The following is a 23,714-nucleotide window of genomic DNA, read 5'->3' on the forward strand; positions in this document are numbered from 1 at the left end:
ACAAAAACGTCATTTGTTGCCAAATAGTCTTTAATATTATTGTGTTTCATTCAACATGTATTAACATTTATTTTTAAAACTGTAACCAATAGTCCTCAATATTTGATGAGGTGTGAATTAATGTGCCAACTCAACAATCTTAACATTATTAGTTAAGTAAAATTGATTTTAAGATCAACTTGAATAATGTTATACAATGCCAAGAACTATTTTGAAATTATAATTAAGTAAATGACAAACTTAAAACAAGTGGTAAAATTTAGAAATCAAGTTAAGTTAAGTATTTACTTACCAACTATAATATTTGACAAATTAAAAACTAAAATTATTACTCGAATTATTAAAATAATAATTTAATATAAAAAAAGTTCTTAAAAATTATAAGTTCCTATTTTTATAGTTTACGACGATTATATAATCTCAAACTAAAATAACTGGCATTTTAATATTTGGAGGATCTCTTTGGAATTTTGGTTAAATTAGAGATGAAACTAATAAAATAGTGTTTTACCTTATTATTAAAACATTGGGCTTAAGAAAGAAAACGGGTTTCGAATGTGATCCGAGACGAGTCGGGTTCAAAATGGTGCGAAGAATTCCAAATAAATAATTCATTCAACCCTAATTCAAAACCCTAGCCCCATTCTCTCGCTCGGCCGCAGCAGCAACAAGCTCCCTCCACAATGGTACGTCCGTCAATCATCCCCACCGGCGTAACCTCTTCATCTAACTCCGACAGAGCTTAAATCTCACTTCATTTTTTTCTTCATTTGTATTGTAGGGTATCGATTTGAAGGCAGGAGGTAAGTCCAAGAAGACCAAAAGAACCGCACCCAAATCCAATGATATCTACCTTAAGCTTCTCGTTAAGGTACCTTATCTGTTTTACTCTTGTTAAGTTTGTTACCGTTACTGTGAATAATTGATTTGTATTTGATTTATCGGTTTTCAGCTTTACCGTTTCCTTGTTCGGAGGACTGAAAGTAGTTTCAATGCTGTTATCCTCAAGCGTCTCTTCATGAGCAAAGTCAACAAGCCACCACTATCCCTCTCTAGGTTGATTCGCTTCATGAAGGGAAAGGTATATAGCTATTTTCTCCATCTAGTAATGCATATGTTTGAACAAACAGCTTCATTAATAGCTTTTAGCAGAGATGTTTATGATATAATTTCTATTATATTGGCTATTTACATGACAAAAGATAAATTAAGTTCTTATTATATGTAGTGAAACCCATTTTTATAGCTTTTACAATAAGTGTTTATTATTATAGCTTATTGCATAAGCAATTATTTGCATAAACTCTTTCCAATAACTTTTAGCTTAAATTCGTATTTATAAAGTCAAACTTTATTATATAGGTTAAGTTTTTTTTCATAGCCTTTAGATTGTAAATAAACTGGAAATAACTTGCAGACATGTCTACCAGATGGTGGTTATGCGACTAATATAGCTCAAATTAGGCAATAGAAGCATTTTTTAATTCTTAATATACAATTACATACATGAGATGATTTAAATATTTGAAATGATTGCTATATGTAATTATAATGTTAATTTTTGGGTGCTTTTTTTTGTTGCAATAGGAGGGTAAGATAGCTGTAGTTGTTGGAGCTGTGACAGATGACATTAGGGTTTATGAAGTTCCTGCAATTAAGGTAACTGCTCTAAGGTTCACAGAAACTGCCAGAGCTAGAATTGAGAAGGCTGGTGGGGAGTGCCTCACATTTGATCAGCTTGCTCTTAGAGCTCCATTGGGCCAGAACACGGTATGTATTTTGATGCTACTCTTGTCTCCTTATATCAATTCTGGGAGTTGTTATTTTGTTGAAATTGCCAAATTTTAATGTTTGGATGTTCGCTTAGCTCGTGTGAGCTCAACTTTTTAAATCCATAGTTGTGTAATCTATCTGGCTACCAAACTTCATATCTGTAAATTTTATCTACTTATAACATGATGTGAATGCTATTTTTTCACTTGTATTTTCATTTTAGAACAAGTAGCCATTGCGTTTTCTCATTCTCCAAGTAGTTGTTTTTTAGCAGACCATAGATGTGCATGTTACCTTTTAATGTTACTATGTTTACACTTTCCTGATACTGTTGCTTACCCTGCTAGTGTGTAAATTTAGATCAATTTAGTTAATTATTTTTTCCCTAGTTTTTTTTCCCTTTTGCCACGATTGTAAGTGTTGGAAAGAATTACACGGGTTCATTTATTGGTTGTTTTTCGAGAACTTTAATAACTGTCCTACATCTGACATTTTTCTTGAAAAAATATTTCAGGTTCTTCTTAGAGGTCCTAAAAATGCTCGTGAGGCTGTCAAGCACTTTGGACCAGCTCCTGGTGTGCCACACAGCCACACCAAGCCCTATGTGCGCTCTAAGGGCCGGAAATTTGAGAAGGCAAGAGGAAGACGAAAGAGCAGAGGCTTTAGAGTTTGAGTTTTGGAGCTCAATTTTGAAGGACCTTTCCTTTTATCTCATGATCATTATGTATTTTCTTCCTGTGTTGTTGGAACAATTTGTTTTGTTTTTATTTTTCCTTCTCCCCAATGGAAAAAAGAATGAAGCGCCGTCCGAACAATTTTGTTTTAGCCCAAACACTGTTCTGATTTTTCTAGAGAATTAATGAGTAACTTTTTATTCAAGGATTTATCTTTACTGTACTTCTAATGTTTGAAAAGGGACGAATGAGAGGCCCGAGTATCTTTTCCGTTTATCTTTGTCTGGGAGTTAACAGGATCTTTTAATTCGGATTAATATTATATTTCATATTTCGTGTGCTTAATTGTTGGTCAATTGGTGCAATAGTGTAATTGAAATAGTTACCTAAAACAACATAACCGATATGTCTATGTTGAGCTTCAATGCAATTATTTTATTATTTTACTTTTTGGAACGGAGGTATAGGTATTGTATATATCCTCCATTCAATAGTATAATTTGCCCTATGGAAAGTTTTGGATAGTGGGTATTTCATTTTTTAAAATATGGACCCGTTTTTTTATTGGAAAAGAGAAAAGGGCCTGTGTGCTATATTAGATTATTAATAAATTCATTTTAACTTTGTTTTTAATATGATTTTCATAAAAAGTTACTAATAAATAGAATTTATTTCAAACTCATTTGTTATATAAAGTAAAAATATTTGTCATTTAGTAACTTAAATATTTATTATTATATGTTTTAACATAACATCACTTTTTTCAAAAGAAACATACCAGAAATAGTTTTAATGAATAATTATTCAAAATAGCTTCTCATTTTCAAATTTTAGTATCTAAAATAAATTGTAGCAAAAACATAAAATAAAGATATTTAAATTAAAATTTCATTAAAGTTGTTTTTTTTAAAGTTATACCAAAAGCTTAAATACTTTAAAAATCATTACTAAAAACTGTAACAAGTAGACTATGTATATAAAATATATGACTTAATTGCACTTTAGGTCCCCTTATTATAGGTGAATCGCGAAAGTAATCCCCCATTTTGTTTGTGTAAAAAAAAAGGGTTTAGGGTTTAGTTCGTGAACCCTTTTCATCAAAATCGACCACTTCCCTTTTCTTCATCATCATCATCATCATCATCATTCGATTTCATCTTCTTATTCTTCTTCTTCGTTGTAGTTCATCTTCCCTTTTCATCTGGGTTCTTCTTCTTCATTATCCTTTTCATCTGTTTCCCTTGTGTTCGTCCTTTGTTCTTTCGTTGTTTGTTCTTCATTTGTTTCGTTTTTTCTTCCTTTGTTCCTTGTGTGTTTTGGGAAACTAATGAGGGATTTTTTGGCACTTTCATGACTGTTGATTATTGTTCTTTTGATTATTCACAAGGCATCATCATTTAAGTTAAAATTAGATTTTTTTTTAATTTTTTTATTGTAAATTATTTTTTTTAAGTCAACTTATTTTTTTAATGTCAATAAAATTTATGAAATTTGATATATATATATATATATAAAATATAACCATTTATTTATTAAAATCATTGTTTCCGTGCGGCTGCACGAGTTACAAACTAGTTAAAATTATTGTAATGTTGAAGTAATTAAGGGTGTTTTGTAATGATATAATTTAGGGTGTTTATGGTTTAAATTGTAATGTAATTGTGTAATATAATCAAATTTGAATGAATAAGGTTGTTATTATGAAATGAAATTGGTATTATTGTAATTCAATTGTCTATTTTTACATATAATTGAATGAATAATGTTGCATTCATGTAATTAAATGACCTATTAGAGCATAATAATGCATCTATTGAATGCATATTTTACAACGCTTTTTCAAAAAAGCATTGTAATATGTGCATAATAATGCATCTATTGAATGCAGTTTTGGGAAACTAATGAGGGATTTTTTGGCACTTTCATGACTGTTGATTATTGTTCTTTTGATTATTCACAAGGCATCATCATTTAAGTTAAAATTAGATTTTTTTTTAATTTTTTTATTGTAAATTATTTTTTTTAAGTCAACTTATTTTTTTAATGTCAATAAAATTTATGAAATTTGATATATATATATATATATAAAATATAACCATTTATTTATTAAAATCATTGTTTCCGTGCGGCTGCACGAGTTACAAACTAGTTAAAATTATTGTAATGTTGAAGTAATTAAGGGTGTTTTGTAATGATATAATTTAGGGTGTTTATGGTTTAAATTGTAATGTAATTGTGTAATATAATCAAATTTGAATGAATAAGGTTGTTATTATGAAATGAAATTGGTATTATTGTAATTCAATTGTCAATTTTTACATATAATTGAATGAATAAGATTGCTTTCATATAATTAAATGACCTATTAGAGCATAATAATGCATCTATTGAATGCAGCTTTTACAGCGCTTTTTCAAAAAAGCGCTTTTTCAAAAAAGCGCTGTAATAGGTGCATAATAATGTAATTTACAACGTTTTTTCAAAAAAGTGCTATAATAGGTGAATTATAATGCATCTATTGAATGCACCTTTTACAACGCTTTTTCAAAAAGCCGTTGTAATAGGTGTATAATAATGCATCTATTGAATGCACATTTTACAGCGTTTTTTCAAAAAAACGTTGTAATAGATGCATTATAATGCATCTATTGAATGCACCTTTTACAACGCTTATTATGCATCTATTACAACGCTTTTTTCAAAAAACGATGTAAAAAGTGTGTTTAATAGGGAAGTGGTCGATTTTGATGAAAAGGGTTCACGAACTTCATGAATTGATTTAGGGTTCACGTTGGTGGTTCAAGCTCCTTTCACGATTTCATTTGGTTTTGATTTTGCTTCTGTTTAGGTTCATGATTTTATGTGTTTTGTTTTTAACTTTAATTTTGACAATTATTTTAAAATTTAGTATAATATAATGATAGTTTAAAAAAATATAAATTGTATTTTTTAATTTGAAATAATATAATAATAACTTTAATCCACATAGGCATCTGTCACATCACCATTTTTTTTTATACGTCATTAAAAATATGACAATTCATCATAATTTGGACTCATTCAATTTGGAGGACCAAAGCTGAACACAAACAAAATGGGGGGACTACTTTCATGATTCACTTATAATAGGGGACCAAAAGTGCAATTAAGCCAAAAGATATTGAGTTAAATAAAACAATTGAGTAAAATAAATAAGGGTAAATCAAAATATGTTACTTAAATTGACTATTTCTCAGTTCCTATATCTAAAATGACAAAAAATCAAGGATAAATAAATGGAGTAATAATAGGTTACCATCTAATTTATTTTTTGAATGAAATACCATCAAACTTTTTTGAATAGGAACACGAGCTTTTGCTTTTTTAATAGGTAACGTAAGCCGTCATTAGTTTTGAATTATTTTAAACTGATGATTTACTATGAACCATTTATAAAATAGAGTTTTTAAAAAGTTTTTTCACAAACTTAGAACGAGTTGGAGTTATGAATCTAAATTAGTCCGTTCTATAACAAGATTTACTTTTAACAGGAGAGAGGAAACTTGAAAAATGTATTTTTCTAAGTCTCTTGTATATCATCCTCCGGTTAGTGTGGCGGCTTCAGGCTTAAGAGTCGATAAATAATTGAACCTGAAAGAGGTTACAATGTTTGAGGTATTCAATATCAGGTTAAGTACGATTTTTGTCTATAACAGTAAATATCCAAGTTAAGACTAGAAATACTAGCGCCATAGCACTAGAAACTAGAAATTATGCAAACTTGGTACTCTTGAAGCCTGTGGGACAGTTCAATCCAAAATGAGAATTATAAATGAATTTTACTCGGCATTACATGTGAAACACGATGCAGATTAGAATTTCTTGATGAAGTCGTATATGTGTGCGTTGATCTCTTCCGGTCTTTCCTGATTTATGAAGTGAGCTACTCCTTCCATCACAACCATTTCTTGCAAGTATGGTACTTCTCTCCTAAAGCCACCATTATGTATATACTCCTTAACTCCTGGTGTGTTATATGTAAGGTCCAAGTCTCCCACAATAAATTTCACCGGTACTTTGATCTGTTCTCCGGTCCATGGCGCCATCAGTTCCCAGGTTCTGCAGATAAATCAAAATTTACCTTAATGTACATACACAAAGCTTAATAACAATATCTTCTTCCCAAATGAAAGAGTTTCTACTCTGAATTTCTTTTATAGATGCATGGTTACAGAAGTACAAGTCTGAGTTCAATTATTTCTTCAAATGTTACTTACATGAGCCATTAACTTTTGGTGCAATTGAATATGAAATAATATTAAAATAGTCCGAGTTTTAAATCCAAATAGAGGCTGTATTATAATATGCACAGTTATGTTCCGAACAATGAACTAGATGAAACTTACAGGTCGAGAGCGCGATAATAGTTTAGCCCGCCGGTGAAACCTTTCTGTTCATATTTGGTAGCATAGTAATTGACATCTTCTTCAGACAGCCATGATGGTAAAGTAATAGGAGTGTTAGGAGAACCTCCAAATCCTATCTCCTTTGGCACACAGAGTGCACGTGGATCACGCAGAGTAAGAAATGATTTTATTATTCTATTAGCGCCAGCACGAGCAAACTCTTCTTCAGCTTCCCCAGGTTTCTGCAGGACAATCAAATACCATATCACCTTGATATACATATATCTTTGAACTATCAAATCATCAATATTCCATGCAGCATATAAATATTATTGAAATTTGTGATCAACACTGAACTTAATAACAACTGTTCATGAAAACCAGGAATTGATTCAGAAGCTCTTGAATATGGAAGCAACAATAATTTTTTGATTAAAAAAAAGAATAGAGGAAGAAGCGAAGGTGAGAGCAACTGCACATACATACACACATAGATACTGCACCTAATAATGATTAACATTGTTAACTGAACACTGATCTCAAATGGGTAATAAAAGGTAACAGAACCCAATGTCTTGAGTACATATTGCCCAAATATCATTCCTTTGGTTTAAGAAAGACTGATTATACTTCAAAACCGAATTCAGATAAACCGCAAATCTGACTATTACAGATTTTGCTTTCACTTGTATGAAACTCAAACATTTTCTTATTTTTATTTTGTGAAAGACAAATGTTAATATAGGTTGTATTTTTTATGTTGGGAGTGGGGATCAAACACTCTTCCTCTTTACCATTTCATTCCTTAACTCTCGCGAACTTCAACTATTAAACCAACTTTATATCTCAAAAGAACTCGAACCAAAATTGATCTTGTATTTGGTGTGGAGAACAAGTCTATCCAAGAGTTATTCAAAAAAACTTCATGTTAATTTATCAAGTGAGAAGGAGACTCACCAAACTTTAATGCATATTGAATACAGCTAAAGGAAAAACAATTGTCTTCAATAGCCATTAACTGTATTTTAGGTCCAACTAACCTCTACAAAATCGATATGTAAAGTAGGATATGTTGACCTCTTATAACTACAATTAACTCTAGATCCTATGACTGTCAACACACCCTTCAGCAGCAACGGTAACCGATGATCCAACAAATCCCAAACAAACTCAAATATCATCAATGGATATAATTCAATCCTACAAAATTGTCGGGTCAATTGACAAATTTACATCTTATCATTTGACTTTTATACATGACCAAACTCATCTTTACAAAACCGACTTGTAAGGTGAGGGGTGCCAACACAGTACCAGCCTCATCTCTTTTGGACTTGGAACTTGGGTTTTTCCTAACATCATACCACTATGAAACTCTTAAAAAGAACTTAAAAGACAAATAAATTCTATAGCCAACATAATTCTCATAAATTACATGACACTGTTACATTTGAAGGAGTATAGTTAATTGATGTCGTATTAGGTTAGTTGATTGAATTAGCACCCTAAAAACCACCAAATAACAGAAACAGATATCCTGAATAGTAAATTAAAAAAGAAGTAAAAATTACCTGAAACCTGCAAATGTAATAATCATCACCCATCAAAGCCCTCATAGTTTGAACAGGCTTTCTAATAGGGTTCCTAGGCCGAAAAACAACACTCATGTTAACCAAAGCTTTAACACGATCAGGTTTCAACAAACAAAAATACCAAGCCATAGCAGCTCCCCAATCATGTCCCACCAAAAAAACTCGATCCACACCCAAACCATCGAGAAGTCCGACTAGGTCACCGACGATATGAAGAGCGGAGTATGAAGAAGGACAAGGCGGAGCATCGGTGTCACCATAGCCACGTAGGTCAGGTGCGATGGCGCGGTAGCCGAGAGATGAGAGAGAAAGAAGCTGATGGCGCCATGAATACCATAGCTCAGGGAACCCGTGAAGGAAGAGTATTACTGGCCCTGAACCAATTGATGCTATGTGCATTTTTATTCCGTTTGTGTTCACCGTTGTGTGCTCTATTTTTTCCATCTTCTTTTCTTTTGCTCTCTCTATGCTTTCAACTTTTCTCCTTTCACTTCACTTTTTCTTAATTTTTAGGCGAACAAAAGAGATGAAACTGAAGCGTGATCTTGTCTCTGTCAGGGACAAGGACAACATTTAATATTTAAGGCTACAATATGTATAAATTGAAAACTTCAATTATTTTATAATAGGAAATATTATATTCTTTGTATTAACATTTTATATAAATATCGATAGAATAAGAGTTTTGAATAAGATAACATAATTATAAAACAAACAATCTTTTATCACACACCTCGTTGAAAGCTAAATAACATCGGATTTTCATATTATATATTTGAGAAACCCAAATAATTGTATAAAAATATAAATTAGGCAAAACGAAGAAATAACTAATATGAAAAGTTATAAATATATATATATATATATATATATATATATAATATTAATAACTTTTATAAATAAATTACATTTTTAAAATTAAATATATAATTTTTTTTGCTCATATAATTAGTATCTACATTAATGTCTTATATAATAAAATTTATATTAAAGAAATAAAATTAAGTGAGATGATTGACTTATTATATCGTGTTGACTTATTTAACAATAGATTAATAAATGATATAATTGTTTATTTTATTTTAATCTTTAAATATCTTCTTAGTATTAACTGTAATATTGGCATATTTGAGTAAAATGTGGGGTAAGAGTATAATTAAAGGATTATGAGGGTATAATTAAAGGGTTATATGGGGGTATAATTAAAGTGTTATATGGGGTAAAATTTCCTCATCATTCTTCTACAATATACTTGTAAGTAAGTTAGTGAGCCCATTTATTTGGCTGGTTGATTATTCTTTTTGGGCCTATAGCCTTCTGTTGAGTACGTCCGGTTGACTGCTAGGGTTTTGTACCACGCACCTCCCATTTTTACCTCTCACCCCGTCAATCATATGTAAAAGATTATTTTACCCTCAATACAAAACCCTGGGATGGTTGGGCTTGATGTTGTTCTTTCCTCCATGGGCTTGATACTAGTATTATACAGCCCACTCATTTTCTCTTTTCTTCATTTCCCCCTTCTCTCTTTTTTATTCTCTCTATCAAACTCTGTATATGGCATTTCGAATTGTTGATATATGAAAATGAAACCACTTGGAATGTTGAAATATGCAGGGATGGTGTGGCTTGTCACACCAACACGTCACTTACTGAAACAGTTTCGTCTGTATAATAACACGTGTCAGATGCATAGATTACGATCATAAGGCTTTTAAAGGTGTTCAAGAATCAAGATGCGCCAAACAAAATCTCAAAATTTCAGACACTCAAATATTTTTTATTAATTATTTATATATATACTAACAAATCCATTTTCTAGTTAAAGTATTTACTAAAAAATTATATTAGCACATTAAAATAATTTTAAATAAAAAACTATTCATAATCTAAAATATGAATTAAATGCATTAATTATAAAAATAATCAAATGAAGTATTTTATTATGTCATAGTATAGTGTAAATTTTCATTTTTCAATTAAATTATATATTTAGTTTATTTTTTATGCATTATTATAAAGTTATAATCCAAATTTCAGACATTCAAGAAAAACTCTAATAAAAACAAAAACATCAATTCACTATCATTCATAAATAAGAGACAAATTTGTTATTTATTTTTAGTGGAAAAAATATCTCATACATTTAAATTTGAGCCGTTAAATACTCATTTACAATTCATTATTTTTCACATATCGTAAATCACATAATTGACTCAATAAAATATTCGAACAATATAGATAGAACATACCAGAAGCGTTTTGAATTTTAATTTTGTATTGCAAGACTTACGTCATTTTCTAGAAAAACTTGAAATTATGTTACAATTTTTTTGAAAATTTGTTTGAAATATGGCGATTCTTACGATATTAACAGTGAAATTCTCTTTTAACATTTGAATCAAAATCAAATTTTTTATGATATCGAATTATCTTAAACCATTTAATTGTTTTCTTAATATTTGCATATTTTATAGAATAATAATAACTATCCTTATTAATGTTGCATTCGTTGAAAGAAGTTTTTTGAAATTGCTAAAATCTTATTTATGGTCTAAATAAAAAATTAATTAAATAGTCTTGTGTTGATTTTATGAAAAGATTTTTTAAAATAGTCTTGATTCTAAACAAATTATTTATGATTTTGCAACCAGAAATGTAAGAAATATCATATTAAATATTATTACGTAGATGAATGTTGTTGTTAGTGTTGAATTTGGATATTACTATTACATGTTTGGATGAATAGATACACGAATAACTAATTTTAATTTAGTTACAACTAATTATAATATTATCTCCGATTATTTTTATAAAAAATAATTAAATTATAATTTGATCAATAAATATAATTAATTTTATTAACTAATTATAATTATTTTTATTTTATTTTATGAAATTATAACTCAATTGTTGTTATAAAAATCGAAGGAAGTATAACTTTTTAACACGGATGCAAACCGCAAAACATCTTGAATGAATTCAAAATTTATAAACATACAGCTATAATAAATTTAATTTATAAACAATTTGATATTTATAACATTAGTTTAAATGAAAGCATAGGTTCGCCCAAGTTGAGCTTACCGATTCAAATGACCAGTCTTGATATTAGTACATGTTTATTTGTTGCTATCTAATAACATATTAGTATATGGCAACAATCTTCGCCAAGAGCTCAACAGAAATCAAACACCATGAATATCATAACCAATATGTCGTGTCTAGGAAGGAAAACATTGAGGATTTTGGATATCTACAATAGTCGCATGGTGCAATAACTTTGAGAAACAACTCCACTGATGGAGGGGCAACTAGAGGCCTCCCCAAAACTACTATATATATATAATAACTGTTTGAAATTAATGTTATCTATAATTTATGAAATACAAACACAATGTTACAACATTGACACCTATTACCAACATTATATATTTTTAAAAATTAAAAGTGAATACATATAATACATATGTCAATATCTAACATCTACTTATGTAAGACAACAAACACACTATCAATATACAATGTTTATTTAAAAGATAGATCAAAATTGTTAGTGCTACATAATGTATATATATATATATATATATATATATATATATATTAATGTACATTATTTTATATATATTTTTTTAATTAAAAAATGATGATACTAATTTAAATTGATAAAATATATTAATATAATATAAATTTAAAATCGTTAAAATAAAAATGATAAATTTGCAAACAAAGTCACAACATATGGATTAATAGCACAAAAATATATGACTACAAATATGATAAAATTCAAGTGTCTGAAATATCCTTTAGATTTGTAACGATGATGCCAAAGTCATTGATTGAAATCGGTAGTAAAATTGCTCTTTAAAATAAACGAAAACACAAAAAGTATGTATCAAGACGAGAACAACAATAAGCGCTGCGTTTAAATAATAGCGAAATCACATGAAAAAGAATAAAAGACAAATTAAATTTGCATAAAATCCACATATTTAAATAAAAAGAAGGAATAAAACGACTAAGGGATGATTTTGGATAAAAAATCCTCTATAAATGTATAAATGAAGAAGAAGTCACCTATGTTTTATTTTTTGAGAGCGTATACCAACATTATACCGTACATGTAGCAGCTATTTATGTCCCTTAACTATTTTGTTGGGGATTTCAAATTTAAAATCTCACATTCATATAAATTCATATAAGTTAATTATAACAAATTTTATATTTTTTTTAATAAAAAAAAAATCTACTCAAAGTTCTCGTTTGATAAATTTCTTGATCGGTCCGTCCGTGACAGTAGAAAAACCCTATGAATTAACCTCGATACCAGAATATCGTGTGCTTGAGGAATATGTACACAAATTAAAGAAACCAAATTAATTTATGTATAAGAGCATCTCCAACGGTGAACTCAATATAAGTTCATTGAATGAGGCTCACCATGCCACATCATATTGAAATAATCTATTCATTTTTTACTACAATGGTGAACTCACATGTTCATGAAAAAGGATCCACCACTAACAAATTATTTATTTATTATTATTCATAAATTAATACAAATAAAAGGTAACCGTATCAAAGTACCGTTTATTCGTGAGAGAACAGTGATATGACAACTTGACACATCTCCAACGAACTCGCAAAAAACTGACGGTTACTTAATTACACCTGACGAACGAACTCATTTTGACTATCGTTAGAGCATCTACAACGGTGAACTCAATATGGGTTCTTTATATGGGGTCCACTGTGCCACATCATCTTGAAGCAATTCACTTGTTTTCTACTCCAACGGTGAACTCAACATGATTCAAGTTCTACTATGCTACATCACCTTAAATCAACTCATTCATTTTTTACGGTTTAATTTTTAAAAAATTATATCATATTTCATTACTTTAATTTATACATTAATATTTAATTTTATTATAATTTAAAATATTAATTTAAATGGAAAAATAAATAAAAAAGTACGTTAATAAAAACTTTAATAAACTTCTGTAACAAAAATTGTGAAGAAAAAGTATGAGTAACAAATTATATCTATTAATGAGTTAACAATCGTAATTAAAAGGAGAAAAAAAAGGCTAACGATGGTATATTAACTAAAAAAAAGCTAATGGTTACAACATTAGCGGTTATAATTATATTATTATTAAATTGTGAAAGTAGATAGAAAAAAAAAGGTAACTGCTATAAATCACCGTTCCTTCCTGACAGTACCGTGATGACACCTTGGCACAACTCCAACGGTGAACCCACAAAAAACTGGAAGTTAAATAATTACACGCTGACGGACGAACTCATTTTCACTCACGTTGTAGATGCTCTTAGAGATGTTCTAATATTACTGGATGAGTACAGAATGACCTTTTGGATTGATGTGTAATTGATGTTGGGCTAATAAAAAAATATTCTATCAAAAAAGTTGTTTATTGATTCAATAAATTAAGTACTTCCTTCGGATTGAATGAAAACAAAATAATATTAAAAAACTGCCCCCTTCTGAAAATATATATGAATCAATCCTAGACTATTAATTTATATTTGATTCTATACAGAGTAACTCAAATCTCATTCTTGGATACCAGAGATACTTGTATTTTACTAGTATCTACTAACCTGTTTGTGGTGTTGGTGGGTACATACATTATCTTTGGCAAGTAGTATAATTAGGACACCACATAATGAGAATCTCATGTCTCTTTCGATCCTTCCTTTTCCTTATGCCAAAAGGAAGAATTGGCGAATTACTCCAAAGAGAAAAAATGAAAAGATGGACAGAAACAATGACGATAATGATAAACAAAAAACAATAATAGTGTGTGCCAGATAAACATGGCTACTCAATTATTTATAGACAAAACTATGAAAGAGGCTCTTATGAAGAATCTACAAAAGTTCAAAGAAGTAATCATTAATAAATGGTTCCACGAAACATCAATTCAATATTGTACACCACTTCATAAATGATTTAACTAAAAATTGGATACTTTTTATCTCTTTTTTAATAAAAAAATAATGATGTAAATTTTTTTATATAAGATAATATATTATACGATGATATAAATTAATTAATATTTATAATAATTAAAATAAAATATTATAAAATTTAATTTTTAAATTTTTTATATTTTTAATTTATTTAATGATATATAAAATTAAATTTTTTTATATTTTTAATTTAATTAATAAGATATAATTAAATAATATATTTGAATAATTTTATATTATAAAATTATATATAATATTATTTAAAATATATTAAATCGTTAATTTTTAATTTAAAAATCAGAAGAAAATATCAAATTATTAATTTTTAAAATAAAAAAATCATTATTTGAATTGATTATAATAACGTATCAAAATTATAATTAAACTTTTTTTATGATTAACTTTTTTTTTCTATGACTTGAATAGAGGAAAGATAGAATAAAAAAAGTTTATCTAATATTGCAATTACATAAAATAACTTGATATAATAACTTGATATATCGTAAAATATAATTCTTGAATGACTAGTTACATAACTAATTGAAGATATGTAAGGATTTTAATTGGTGTGATATTATTATGAGTAAAAATATGCTTTATATTTGAAAAATTTATCAAATATCTAATTATAAAAAGAAAGTTATATTAGAATTAGGTGGGGTTGAGCCATCTGGTGGAACAAATTATATTAGAATTTGGCTCCGATTGAAATAAAAACCCCCTCAAACTTGCTTTTGCACCCACAGTTTCATAAAAAAAAACCCTCTCAGCTTCTCTCTCATGGCTTCAGACCCAGACCCAGACCTTGCAGCTAAGTATGCTCGTAACGGCAAAGTCTTGGTAGCCTCTTCCATTCTTCTCTTCATACTCGTACTCATCATCGTTCTTTTTCGCACTTACGTTTACCTTTGCCACCGTTACCATCACCGTCGCCGTCAACGCCCTCTTACCACCACTTTCAACGAACAAAAACTTGATCCTTCCATTCTCAAATCCCTTCCTTCCTTCACTTACTCTTCCTCCGCCGCACGCCGTACTCTCCACGACTGCGCCGTCTGCTTGTCGGAGTTCATCGACGGAGATGAATGCCGTACGCTTCCTAACTGTAACCACGATTTCCATTCTGATTGCATTGACACGTGGCTCGCTTCTCACTCTAATTGTCCTCTCTGCCGTGCTCTGGTCCGACCGGAATCTCACATTGAATGGTCCGATATTTCGGGTTTCGAACCGGGTGAGGGTTGCTCTTATTTTCCTGAACCGATTGGGTGTCCGAGAAAACAATTGAATTTAAATCTAAGTGTAACTGTAGAGTAATCAGATGCGGGTACCGGGTCGGGTTATGCACCCGAATATAACGAGTTGGATATGCTTTGCTAATTGCAACGTGTAGGTGAGTTTGGGTTTGGGATATAATCTTGTGAAGATAATAATGACAAGGCCAATGATGCATAAAAGAAATACCACACTACATTGGAGAATTGTCACTTTTTGGCATTGGCATGTTTCTTTTCTGATTATAGAATTATAGAATCTCATTTGAAACTGGAAAAGAGGAAAGGAATTTTAGGATTCTCGCTGGGACAGGTGGTGCTTGTAAGTTTGATATGCTTAATTGATTAAAACCACTAGACATTTTGCAATAAAAAGGTGCTTTCAACACAATTATACCCATTCTAAATAAATTCTTAAAACCACTTTTTTTTCTTTCTCACAAACTATAAATCCTTAATTTTTTTATTTTTTATTTTTTATTTTTTAAATTCAATTTGTATACACTACTGATAATAGGATAAAGATAAAGATAAAGATAAAGATAAAGGATTATAGATTTAGTTTGATATGCTTAATTGCTTGGGGGTTGTTTCCAACTAACAAAAGTAGTTTCCCAAGCTTTGCTATCCCCCTGCCTACAATTGAGAGAACATCCTGCCTACAATTGAGAGAACATCAATTGTAAGGGAATGCAGGAACCAGAGAAGTTTACGAAAGCAGAAAAATAATTCTATTTAGTGCACTTGGCTTTTTACTAAATATTTTGTTGATTATTTCATTGCAAAGTCATGATTATATAGGTACAAACATAACCTAGAAGTTACACAATTCTATGAAGAGTAAATCACTAAATTGTAGGGATGAGACGATGAATTTTGGAAATAGATAAATAGTATATGAAAAACTTCAGATAATATTGTTCATTTGTTGATTGTTCTTTTAATAAGATTGATGTGGATGTTAATTATATACATGACTTTTTAGATGTTAGTCAACTCGTTACGGTGTAAGAGAGATTTAATTTGTTTGATTTTGAAAGTACGAAAGATTAATTTGTTCGATTTTGAAAATGGAATTGAAACTCAATTTAAAAAAAAAAACTGAAAGTTTATCATCATTACAACAATAATGTCTCTATCACTATAATTGATTTTTGTACTTCTTTCATAATTTTATATTCTAAGAATCTTCATTTATATAATTTTTTTTATTCTCTTTCATGGTATTCAAATCTTAAAAAATTAAAGAATTAAAAATCATTTATTATTCTTTTTTCATGACTGAAAGCTTGAATCCGGTGATTCTCACATATCATGTGAATGAAAAGTTATTATTAGAGTTGTTGACTAAAAGAAATTTTGAAAGAAAATTCTTTTCATATCCCTTGCAAAATGTAATTTCCCCATTTATTTTTGTTTCCCCATCTTTCCAATTTTCTCTTCCATTTTTTTTACTGTTATCACAAAGCTTGTTTACTGATTTCTTCAATTTTATCCCCCCAAACTGAGGCACAAGAGGGACAAAACCAAACTGAAATTACTATTTTACCATTTGGACCAACTCACGAAGAACAAATGTTGTTCCAAGATGTACTTGTGTTAACGAGATGCATCAGGAACTAGAAAAGAGAAAAAGTAATTCAAGAATTGTATTTCAATTTTTAATATGATTGTAGGGACCAAATTGCTAGTAAGTGACCAATTCGAGAAACTAGTTTCTGTAAATTGATTTTGAATTTTGCAGGTTAAAACATATAAACTTAGATGACTAGTATATACCTTGATGGGTTTCGTATTAGGCCACCAACCATTAGAGACCTACATCACCATACATAAATGCACCACCACTCATCAAGAAACCTCCACCACCTCCATCCATTAGAGTACTACCACCCATGACATGACTAGTTTTTGGACCACGAACCATCATAGTGTCATTTCCTAGTTCAAGAACATTTGAACCAGATTTGATGTATTTTATTTCTAATATAGGGATGCGATTTTTAACTCTAAGGTAGTAAACATACGAGTGAAAATTTGAAAAATGAAATATTTTAAATTATGTTTTGTTTTCTTGTTGATGTTTTGCATATTTGGGATGACGCAATTAACACTTATTACTATTGAGAGATAACTCAAATAAGGTTGTGTAAGCTTAGGAGTCAACTTGTATGAATCTGGTACTAGTCAACCCATGAGTTTAGCCAACGCTAGCCAACCTAGTCAGCTCATGAGTTCAGTCAATGCCAATAACCTAGTCACTAACGAAAGTAGTTAACGTTTATGTCAACTTCATTAATGAAAGAAACTAAGGGAAGAGTTATATTGTCCAACGTCTTTCAATTTCAAAGTGTTATTTGCATATTTCCAAAATTCATGAAATAAATGCTCGACGCATACAATTTCAAGAAGCAATTTAACACTTTACATTCTATGTAACTATGATGTAGATTATTCTAACATAAAAATAGTCCTCCTAACGGAAAATATTCCTCGTATAATCCTTTAAGCACCTAGCCCTAATTTTGTGTCTCTTGGATCTGATTTGAGCAATGGGCCCTTCATTATGGTCTTCTTCCTCTAATCTTGAGAGGATTGTGAGGCCTTTGGAATCCCTCTTCGATGATACTATTGGTTCTTCGTTTGCACAGTTTCCAACAAGTTAACATGAAGAAAGTATTTTAAGGGGTATTATTATAAAGTCCCTTGTCGTTATTCAAATTGGCAAATACCCAATTTTTTATTATTGCTTTATTTGTAGCAATAATAATAATAATAATAATAATAATAATAATAATAATAATAATAATAATAATAATAAATAATAATAATAATAATAATAATAATAATAATAATAATAATAATAATAATAATAATAATAATAATAATAATAATAATAATAATATCAAAAATGCTACCTACACCCCTCACTTTACTACCGACACCCTTATTTTAAAAAAAAAAAATAGATTACCCAAAATGGCCTTACCTATTGTCTACATCTTCATCTTCAAAACCATAATCTTCATCTTCAAAACCCTAACTTTCTTATTCATAAACATCTTCATTCATATCCTCAAAATCCTAACCTTTATTTTGGTCATTTTAAAAGTACGTTTATTCAGTTCAAGTACGTTTACGTGAACTCAGTTCACGTACTACCTGAGTTTATTTACAATTTTACAATGTACGTGAACTTAGTTCAACTACGTTTACGTGAACTCAGTTCACGTGCAACATAAGATTTTTACAATTTTATAATGTACGTGAACTCAGTTTAAGTACATTTATGTGAATTCAGTTCAAGTACGTTTATGTGAACTCAATCTAAGTACGTTTACGTGAACTGAGTTCACGTACAACCTGATATTTTTACAATTTTACAATGTATGTGAAATCAGTTCAAGTACGTTTACGTGAACTCAATTCACGTACTCCTTGTGATTTTTACAATTTTACAATGTACGTGAATTGAGTTTACGTACCACCAATGAGTCTCAAATTCCATTAATTACACAATCTTAAATCACGTACGTTTACGTGAACTTAATTCACGTATTATATGAGATTTCTACAATTTTATAACGTACCTGAACTCAATTCACGTAAAATCCTCAGATTTTGAAAATATTTACGAACTCAAAAACAAAACAATAAATATGATGGATGAGTTATGATGATTTTATGATATGTGAGTTAAAGAATATTATAAAGAATATTATAAAAAATATTATAAATATGCAAGGGTAATTTAGGTATTATGTTTTTTAATTTAAAAATAGTTGGAGTAGTAATGTGAGGGGTGTCGGTAGCAACTTCGTAATAATATTTGTCTTTGTAAAAGGATGAGGAACAATATTAGTTTCTCTCTTAACATACTTCAAATGAGAGTTGTTACAAATAATTTCAATAGCAAGAACAATTTCTCGCTTCGATATGTCCTTGGAGTAGCAATTAAAGGCATCAACTACAACCTTTGAGAAATCCAACTCAGTTATCCATTCCATATCAACAAGGAGTTCTATAACTTCACACCAATACTAACTGAAACAGTATGATGCACTTAAATAATTTTAACTCCAATGAAAAGACCTTCTTCGTCATGTTAGATAATATTATTATATATTAGTAGTAAGGGTATTTTAGACAATTCTAGACAATTCTATTTTTTTATATATATACTCATTGTAACTCTATTAACTTTAGTTTTGGTTCATTCTATGTTATGAAACCCTAGAGTGGTTGTTTCTCTTCTTCCTCTTGCTTCCTCTTTTCTTTGTTAACATGGTATCTAGAGCCTATTTCGATCCTCCTTGAACGATCCCGCCTCTATTCCGCTGTCGAGTTCCCAACAATTAGGGAATATAATTATAGTTTCTCTTTTCTAACATTCCAATATTCAGTGAGATTTTTTTCGGTAAACAGTGTCCCATTTCTGGTTTACCCCTTCTTTGTAGCTTTTCGTTTATTTTCAGTAGATCAGTCGAAAAAGAAAAAAATTATTAGGGTTCTATAAACCTTTCCACAACCCATTAGGGTTTGGCGCTCTAACCAACGGAGCTAAAAAGAACAATGAGTGGTAAAGTTTACTTTGAGAATCATTATTATTTGCATGGTTATTGGGGGATTTTGATTGATCGTTATGAAGAGATGATTGAGAATTATCATCCTGGGATCTACCGTAGAGAAGAGAGAGATACTATTTTGATAGAAAAGGCAACCGCCAAAAGAGAAAAGAGAAGAGTAACCATGTTACCGATTTTGTTAAATCAGTCTCACAAAAACAACAATTGCGCATTCGTTAACCGTTGGATTTGGCTGATTTTTGGACAGAAGGTTCACAACATTCAGGACTTCGTCTTCAACGGTTGGATCGGTAAAACGACGTATCCAGAGGGGGAAATCGTGCTCGCATAGCACCATGTTATCCCTAATTTATTTTGTCTCAGTGGTTGTGTTTGTCGTATTTTTCTGTCATTATTTGTATGGCTTTGAGAGAAGGTTTGGAGGTTCATTGTGTTGTTTTGAAAAATGGGTTTTGTGTTAATTTATATGTTGGGACTTCTTTGGTTGAAATGTTTGTGAGAAGTTTGGTTTCTTGGACTGATGTTATTGTTGGGTTTGCTAGGTGTGGGGATATGAGTGAGGCCAAGAAGCTTTTTGATGTTATGCCTGATAGAGATATTGCTGCTTCTAATGTTATGATTGATGGGTATGTGAAAATGGGGTGTATGGATTTGGCGAGGTTTATGTTTGATTGTATGCCTGTCAAAAATGTGCTTAGTTGGAATGCAATGATTAGGGGATATTGTGAGAATAGACGACCGCACGATGCGTTAGAAGTATTCGCAGCAATGTTACGGGAATAATTTTAACCGAATGAGATAACAATGACTAGTGTGTTATCTGCTTGCAACCATTGTGGTTTGGTAGAGGAAGGAAGAAGTTGCTTCAAAGAAATTGAGAGATTTGGAATTGTGCGTCAGATTGAGCATTATGGTTGTATGATTGACCTTCTAGGAAGGGTTGGATACTTGGATGAGGCTAACAATTTGATCTTCTGTGTTGTCGCTCTGTCTGTTGCTTCTTCTGTTTGATTGCTAATCTCTCTAGTAATTTGCTTTGTTGCTTTTCTCTTTGTTTAGTTTGGTTTGATATGATTTAGTTTTGTTTGGTTCTATTTGTTTGGATTTGGTTTCGTGGTGCTACTTCTTTGGTTGTTCCTATCTGTTAATTTTGATATGGTTGTTTCGTGGTGCTGCTTCTTTGGTTGTTCCTATCTGTTGATTTTGATATGGTTGTTGCTCCTTGGTTTGTTTGGATTTGGTTTCGTGGTCTACTTCTTTGGTTGTTCCTATCTGTTGATTTTGATGTGGTTGTTTCGTGGTGATACTTCTTTGGTTGTTCCTATCTGTTGATTTTGATATGGTTGTTGCTTTTTTTTTTTATCGCTCCTTTTTCGGTTTGATTTTTTTTTTTGTTGGCTTGGTTCTTCTCTTTGATTGTTGCTTCTTATTTGGTGACATTCCTCTTGTCCCCCCGGCTGTCCAACCACCTCCTGCGATTGTTGATCCTCCTCGTTACCCCTCTCATCATCATCTTCAGCATAGAATCATTACTCTACCGTTTGTCTCTTCTTCTTTACAGATTGCTGATTTGTTCACAAAGATGCATTCCATTAAACATTTTCGTTTTTTTTAGTTGACAAACTCTCGATGCTACATGTTAATGCATCGTGAGTTTGAGGGGAGATGTTAGATAATATTATTATATATTAGTAGTAAAGGTATTTTAGACAATTCTAGACAATTCTATTCTTTTATATATATACTCATTGTAACCCTATTAACTTTAGTTTTGGTTCATTCTATGTTATGAAACCCTAGAGTGGTTGTTTCTCTTCTTCCTCTTGCTTCCTCTATTCTTTGTTAACAACTCATTGTAACCCTATTAACTTTAGTTTTGGTTCATTCTATGTTATGAAACTTACTACTAATATATAATAATATTATCTAACACGTCCTTTATACAAAGGTAAAAATAAAACTACTTATTTCAGATCGCTTATGAAACATAAGTACTTATTTTCATGTAAAAAAATACTTATTTTGGTTATGAAAAATAAAGTACTTATTTTGGGTTTGTTAGACTTTGGCTCTGTTTGGAGAGAAAAAAAAGAGCTTATGAGTTATAGGGTTTGTTTACTAACAATCAATTATGAGCTTATAACATTTTTTGATAAGCTAATTCAAGTAGTTTATAAACTTATAGTTTATATTTTATATATTTTTTTTAATTTTATCTTTATTATTGTAACTAAAATCTTCCTTTGCCCTTTATAATTTTAAATAAATAATTTAACAATTTATTTATAAATAATTTAAAATTATCTTCATAAATAATAATTTAACATAATATATTTATTATAATTTAAAATAAATAAACTAGTTAAATCAAAATTGTGATTAATAAATAATTTAAATTTTAAAGTAAATAATTTATTTATTTATTTTAATATATATATAAATACATCTGATCGATAAATTTTAAATTAATATAAAAATAAATTGTAAATTAGTATAAAAATAAATTGTAAATTATTATTTTTAAAATATTTAAAATATTATTTGATATTTCTTTTAATTAAAAATATCCTTTTAGATTTTTTAGCTATTTGAAATACTAATTTTGAATTCGGTACAAGACGTCCAACCTAATAATATTGACATTTAGCAATTAAATTAAGACTTAAAGATATCTATTAGCTAATTTTACTAGATATAAACTTAGCCAATGAATGAATATAATGAAGTTCTTTTATTCAATAAATGTCTTCAATTGTACTTTTTTATTTATTAATATTTCAATTATACCAATCGATGCGTAAAAAAGAAGAAGTATCTTTACAACATGAGTATAATTTTTTTGTAATAATTATTTAGTTTGTACAATTTGTTCATAATTTTTGTTTTAATAAATGTAGTTGTTATAAGTTTGTTAACATAAAAAATATTTTCCACAAATAGAAAAGAAGCTAAATAAACGTTCAATGTAAAACCCATCACCAAAAATAGAAGAAAAAAAACAGGATGAAAAGTCAAATAAAGGGATGCATCAGTGGCTGATGTTAGCGTAGAATGCGATTAGAGGTTCATTTTATGGTACTTAAAATAAGCGTTGAATAACAAACAAATTCCCATTATAGCAAAAACAGAATTCATGGACACAAAATACACATCTCTTCCACTATAAAACCATGAAACCTTTCTCTATAGTTTCCTCGTGGTTGCATACAACAATACAAGGAAACCAAACTCCGAGAAGAAGAAAAAGAACAAGAACCTTAAAAAGAAAAACACAATGGAAAACATTACTAAATTCTTCTCGGTCTTGGTTATCTGCGTAGTTGTAATGTCACACCAAACCACGGCAGAGCAAAACAAAGGCAAGGACTTAATCAAAAGGGTATGCAATTTAACACCAAACAACAAAAATCTCTGTTTGGAAGTTCTTTCTTCC

The 23,714-nt window shown here is 29.7% G+C and overlaps 4 protein-coding genes across 4 annotated transcripts in view; 3 read left to right on the plus strand and 1 right to left on the minus strand.

Annotated features, from left to right (window-relative positions):
- The first annotated feature begins 532 nt into the window (after positions 1-532).
- Positions 533-2,652, plus strand: LOC101488396 (large ribosomal subunit protein eL18). Its single transcript, XM_004494326.4, has 5 exons — positions 533-686; positions 782-871; positions 953-1,081; positions 1,588-1,770; positions 2,288-2,652. The coding sequence occupies exons 1-5, from the start codon at positions 684-686 to the stop codon at positions 2,444-2,446; spliced, it is 564 nt and encodes a 187-aa protein (XP_004494383.1). The 5' UTR covers positions 533-683; the 3' UTR covers positions 2,447-2,652.
- A 3,401-nt stretch (positions 2,653-6,053) lies between these two features.
- On the minus strand, positions 6,054-8,994 carry LOC101488724 (epoxide hydrolase 3). The gene is made up of 3 exons (XM_004494327.4): positions 8,404-8,994; positions 6,833-7,074; positions 6,054-6,545 (listed from the first exon to the last, which is right to left on the minus strand). Exons 1-3 carry the CDS (start codon positions 8,866-8,868, stop codon positions 6,299-6,301), a joined length of 954 nt encoding a protein of 317 aa, XP_004494384.1. The 5' UTR covers positions 8,869-8,994; the 3' UTR covers positions 6,054-6,298.
- A 6,207-nt stretch (positions 8,995-15,201) lies between these two features.
- On the plus strand, positions 15,202-16,040 carry LOC101489059 (RING-H2 finger protein ATL5). The gene is made up of 2 exons (XM_012714088.1): positions 15,202-15,723; positions 15,945-16,040. The coding sequence occupies exons 1-2, from the start codon at positions 15,202-15,204 to the stop codon at positions 16,038-16,040; spliced, it is 618 nt and encodes a 205-aa protein (XP_012569542.1).
- A 7,366-nt stretch (positions 16,041-23,406) lies between these two features.
- LOC101489391 (putative invertase inhibitor) overlaps positions 23,407-23,714 on the plus strand; it is an 849-nt gene continuing 541 nt past the window's right edge. Inside the window, 1 exon segment of the mRNA XM_012714112.3 lies at positions 23,407-23,714. Within this exon segment, the coding sequence (XP_012569566.1) occupies positions 23,556-23,714 (159 nt within the window). The 5' untranslated portion in view covers positions 23,407-23,555.

The sequence above is a fragment of the Cicer arietinum genome, chromosome 3, assembly GCF_000331145.2.
Source record: "Cicer arietinum cultivar CDC Frontier isolate Library 1 chromosome 3, Cicar.CDCFrontier_v2.0, whole genome shotgun sequence".
Classification (NCBI taxonomy): domain Eukaryota; kingdom Viridiplantae; phylum Streptophyta; class Magnoliopsida; order Fabales; family Fabaceae; genus Cicer; species Cicer arietinum.

Coding starts and splice junctions, on each gene's coding strand:
- LOC101488396 (XM_004494326.4), top strand. Junction 872..952: donor ACCTTAAGCTTCTCGTTAAG/GTACCTTATCTG, acceptor ATCGGTTTTCAG/CTTTACCGTTTCCTTGTTCG. Junction 1,771..2,287: donor CTCCATTGGGCCAGAACACG/GTATGTATTTTG, acceptor AAAATATTTCAG/GTTCTTCTTAGAGGTCCTAA.
- LOC101488724 (XM_004494327.4), bottom strand. CDS start 8,868: ATGGAAAAAATAGAGCACACAACGGTGAACACAAACGGAATAAAAATG. Junction 7,075..8,403: donor ATTACATTTGCAGGTTTCAG/GTAATTTTTACT, acceptor ATTGTCCTGCAG/AAACCTGGGGAAGCTGAAGA. Junction 6,546..6,832: donor TATTATCGCGCTCTCGACCT/GTAAGTTTCATC, acceptor ATTTATCTGCAG/AACCTGGGAACTGATGGCGC.
- LOC101489059 (XM_012714088.1), top strand. CDS start 15,202: ATGGCTTCAGACCCAGACCCAGACCTTGCAGCTAAGTATGCTCGTAAC. Junction 15,724..15,944: donor AATTGAATTTAAATCTAAGT/GTAACTGTAGAG, acceptor TTCTGATTATAG/AATTATAGAATCTCATTTGA.